At 55.2% G+C, this 4,140-nt stretch overlaps 1 protein-coding gene across 3 annotated transcripts in view; it reads right to left on the bottom strand.

The window, feature by feature from the left end:
• NCOR2 (nuclear receptor corepressor 2) overlaps nucleotides 1–4,140 on the bottom strand; it is a 113,535-nt gene that overhangs the window by 105,476 nt on the left and 3,919 nt on the right. For all 3 annotated transcript variants that reach the window (XM_006865361.1, XM_006865362.1, XM_006865363.1), the window contains exon 3: nucleotides 3,089–3,266. In XM_006865361.1, coding sequence (XP_006865423.1) covers nucleotides 3,089–3,266 — 178 coding nt within the window. The remainder of the gene's footprint in view (nucleotides 1–3,088; nucleotides 3,267–4,140) is intronic.

Below are 4,140 nucleotides of genomic sequence, written 5' to 3'. Positions count from 1 at the left end.
GGGGGAAGAAGGCGGTGCCTGGTGTGTGTGTGTGTGTGTGTGTGTGTTGGGGAGTGGGGGAAGAAGGCGGTGCCGGGTGTGTGGGGGAGAATTCAGCAGTGCTAGGTGGGAGGGTATAGGGGAGCGGAGGCGGCAGTGCCAGTGGTGGGGGGTAGAAAACTGAGAAGCCCAGTCCTCCCCCTCAGGCGTTCACTTCTGAGGCCTGGCAGCCTGGGTTCAAATCCCTGCCATGTCTTTGCTTTGGGACCACGAGCCAACTGCTGCCTGGCTCCCTCCCTCAGCAGTCACATCTGTACAATGGGGATAAAGCCGCCCCCACCTCCTTGGTTGCTTGGCTGTGTGAAGAGTTAACATGTGCACAAAGCACAGGGCTGGGAGCCCAGTGGCATACTGTAAGTACTCAATAAGCATTGCCTGTCACTGTCTTCCCCAAGTACCCGGGCTCCAGGCCTGGCACCATGTGTGTAACCCAAGCCCCCGCCCTGTGCCATCCACCAGGGCCAAGCCGGCAGCTGTTGGCGGAGGCAGCCCCAGGAAGGGCGCCAGGCCACCGCCTCCCTGCCCCCACGGCAGCTGCCACCCGCAGAACACAGGCCACATTATTCTCAGGGACAACTGCAGTCCTGAGGGCTGCCAAGTGCCCCCTCCCACAGCTTCCCCCCCGCCCCCCAGGCTGAGGTCACTCCATCTTATGTCTCTTCACCTGTTCCCAGGGTCTCTGCTCAAAACCCCAGGGCCCAGTCAGGGCTGAGGATTCACGCTGGGTTTTGCCTCCTGGGCTCACTGTATCCATCTGAGACAATGGGGCAGAGCTCTGGGTTCCTGAACCCCCACAGCCAAAGCCCCCTGGGAAGACAGAAAAGACCCCAAAGCCCCAACCAGCCCTTATGGTCCTCCATGTTTTCTGCCGACACCCTCTTGACAGGCACACCTAGAAGCTGGGTCAGGTAGCATCCACTGCTTGGTCTACCTGTTTCCAGCATTCCACACCCCGTCACTGGGTCCCCACAGTCCTACTGAGGACACAGATGGGAAAACCAGGAACCCAGGGGCCTATAAGCAATGGCCAGAAAACTCTGTAATGTGCCAGGTAGTAAATATTTTAGGTTTTGCTGTCTTTGTCATAAACTACTCAACTCTGCGGGCCAGAAAAAAAAAAAAAAAAAAAAAAATCAGCTACAGAGGCTAGGTGGGCTACGTGACAATTAAACTTAATTTACAAGAAGAGGCAGGAGGCCAGACTTGGCTTGTGCTTGTGGAAAACTCATAAATCTGAACCCATGTCAAGATCTTTACAACTACCCTGAGGTATGAATTCCTCCCATTTTACAGACAAGGAAACTGAGGCCCAGAAGAGCTCAATAATATGCCCAAGAGTCCCTCAGACACAAAGTGATGAAGCCATCTGCTCAGGAAGGGATGGACAGGGCCTCGATCCTGCCCCTCAGCAGCAGGCAGAGCTCACAGTCAGGCGATAGGGACCCCCACAGCAAGAACGGGGTCCCCGCCACACAACCATCTGTCCCACAGAGCTGCCGGGGCTGAGCTCAAGGACCAGAGCAAGATCCCTTTTAAGGGCCCCTCAAACTTCTGTCTCAGGCTTCCAGCAGATGCAAAACACATCTGAACGCTCCCTGGGCTGTTCCAACCCCCAGCTTCTTTGCTTGCCCAGAATTTTCTCAAACTTTCCAAATGCTCTCAGACAGCCTGAAGTAATTATAGAGGCCAATCCAGTGAGGCCCCAGTGCTGGGCCAAGGGCTCCCCTCAGTAGGGCTTCAGGAAGAGGAGACAGACAAAAGAGACGCAGAGAAATGAAGCGCCCAGTAAGCAAGCTCCCTTGCGCTTACTTACTATTCTGCAGGGAAACGTTGTATTAGGTTTCACCACATCAAAGAGTCTGCTTCTAGGGATGGCTGGCATCTGTCTCTCTCCCAACCCCAAAGCACCTTCCTACAGAATCAAAGTCTCTTTTCAAATATACAACCCGACAGGGACGGAGGCCCTAGGAAGCAAGACAAGCACGGGCTTACTCATGCTCACTTTCGAATCTGAGAGAGTAGTTCCACATGTTTTCCACCTGATGCGTCCATGCCTGTGTGAAATTGTTCACTATGATTTTCCTGGATGGGGAAACCCAGAGGAACAGAGAGAGAGAGAGAGAGAAAGGCAGACACTCCCTCCTCCGGTAGATACAGACACATAGTCAAAGGGAGAGAGAGCCCCACAGAGGGAGTCCCGGCAAGGGCTCAGAGGCGCTGGAGTACAGGGCTTCACTGGCTAAGAGAGGCGCCCTTCCTCTGGGGTGTGAGAAGTAGCCGTGGGGTGTCAATGCTGAGGAAGGAGCAGCCTCAGGCTACCCTGCACCCCCATCCAAGACCAGCTCCCAGGGGCGATTTCAGAAGGTCACCACCACCTACTCCCCCCGGGGGTCAGAAGAGGAGGGGTCTGGCCAAAAAACGCAGGGACACGGCAGGCAGGAGAGGGAAGCACCCCAGGACCAGAGCAGGCAATGTCCTGGGGGTCGGTGGCTGTGAACTGCTCGCTACCACCATGCAGACCACTCTCTTGTGCTGCCTCTCCCTGCAGCCCCCCATGAAGACCTGCTTCTGCCTGAAATTTCACCTTCAACCTGATAAAGCAGACAAGAAGACCCCACAGGCCTGAGGAGGGGCACCTTCCCTCCCTGTTTGGCTCCTTCATCAGAGGGAACCTCAGTGTCCCCCATACTGAGGGCAGGAAGACCCTCCCACCAGGGCAGTATCTGCTTTCCCAGACCACAAAACTCAGGGCAGAGCAGTCAGGCCAAAGGAAGCCACCAAGAGAGGTTCCCAAAGGGGAAGACCTCCTCACCCTTCCTACTTACTATGAGGGTAGATTCACACCCAGAACCACAAGTAGCTCCCAGAAAGAAGATGGGGTGAGCTCCCACCAGCCCCTGCAGACCCACTCAGCTGCATGGGTAACTCTTAAGGGTCTTCAACACAATCCCTCAGCCCACCTTCATTCAGCCTTCATCCAAGTTGAGTCCCAGCCTGGCCTCACCAGCCCCTGGCCTCCCCGCAAGTCCACTCAGGGGGACAGTCTTACCTTGGCCAGGTCCTCAGAGCCACCAGGCTGGGCTGAGGCCATCAGGGCTGAGGGCCGGGGCAGGGGCTCAGGCAGTAGCTCCAGGCGGGGACGCTTGCTCTCGACAAACTCCACCTCAGGCTTGCCCAGCTCTGGCAGGTACGAGTGGGCCTCAGGACGCAGGTGCAGCTCCTGGGACCTGAGGGACAAGGCCCATGATGTCAAGTGGGTAGAACAGAGCCCTGAGACCCCCAAGTACTTCCCGAAGTCCTGCTGTGCGCCTGAGACATGAATTTGAAGTGTCTAGGATCACAGTGACTCAGGATTTGAACCCAGCTGGGCCATCTTGGGGGTCCAACAGCATTTATAGAAGAGCATTGATCCAGGTCAGCACCTGGACACCCCTCGGGGGTGCTGCACCCCACTCCTCACCACAGCCAGAGGACCCACAGTATCAGCCCTGAGCGGAATTGGTTAGACACCAATTCCCAGGACCACACAGATTGATGGGGTCTGATCTTCATTTTAACAAGATCCTGGGCAAGTCGAGAACACTATTCCCACTCCCACCTCCAGGCCACTGCGCCTGCCATTCCCAAGGATGGGGGGGCAGGGGAGGGGCAGCCTACGTCTCTCTCATGAAGGCTTTGTTCTGGCCACCTCAGCTATCTGTCTGCAGACACCCACGTATGCACACATCTATACACAAGGGGACTTCAAAAAGTTGCTGTTGAAAAATGGAACTGAAACGTAACAGAATTTTTCCATAAACTTTTCGAAGGCCCCTCGCAGGTGCATATATACTAGCTACCTCCCCATATACTCATCCACAAACCCACCAGCCACTCCTCGGAAACCCTATACAGGATCGCTGTGGGTTGGAACCAACGTGACAGTACTTAACAACATCTACTTTCTAGTACATACTCATCCGTCATGTGTGTATGTGTGTATCTACCTCTTCACATGGTCGAATGTATGTGTGTATCTGCTTTTTCACATACATCTCTGATCCACTGCCCTATGCATGTGTGTGTACCTACCTCCTCACATGGAGTCCTAGTGTGGTGCTG

This window comes from Chrysochloris asiatica, unplaced genomic scaffold (assembly GCF_000296735.1).
Source record: "Chrysochloris asiatica unplaced genomic scaffold, ChrAsi1.0 scaffold00078, whole genome shotgun sequence".
Lineage (NCBI taxonomy): Eukaryota > Metazoa > Chordata > Mammalia > Afrosoricida > Chrysochloridae > Chrysochloris > Chrysochloris asiatica.
The sequence above is the reverse complement of the archived record's forward strand: the minus strand, read 5'-3'. Positions and strand labels throughout refer to the sequence as shown.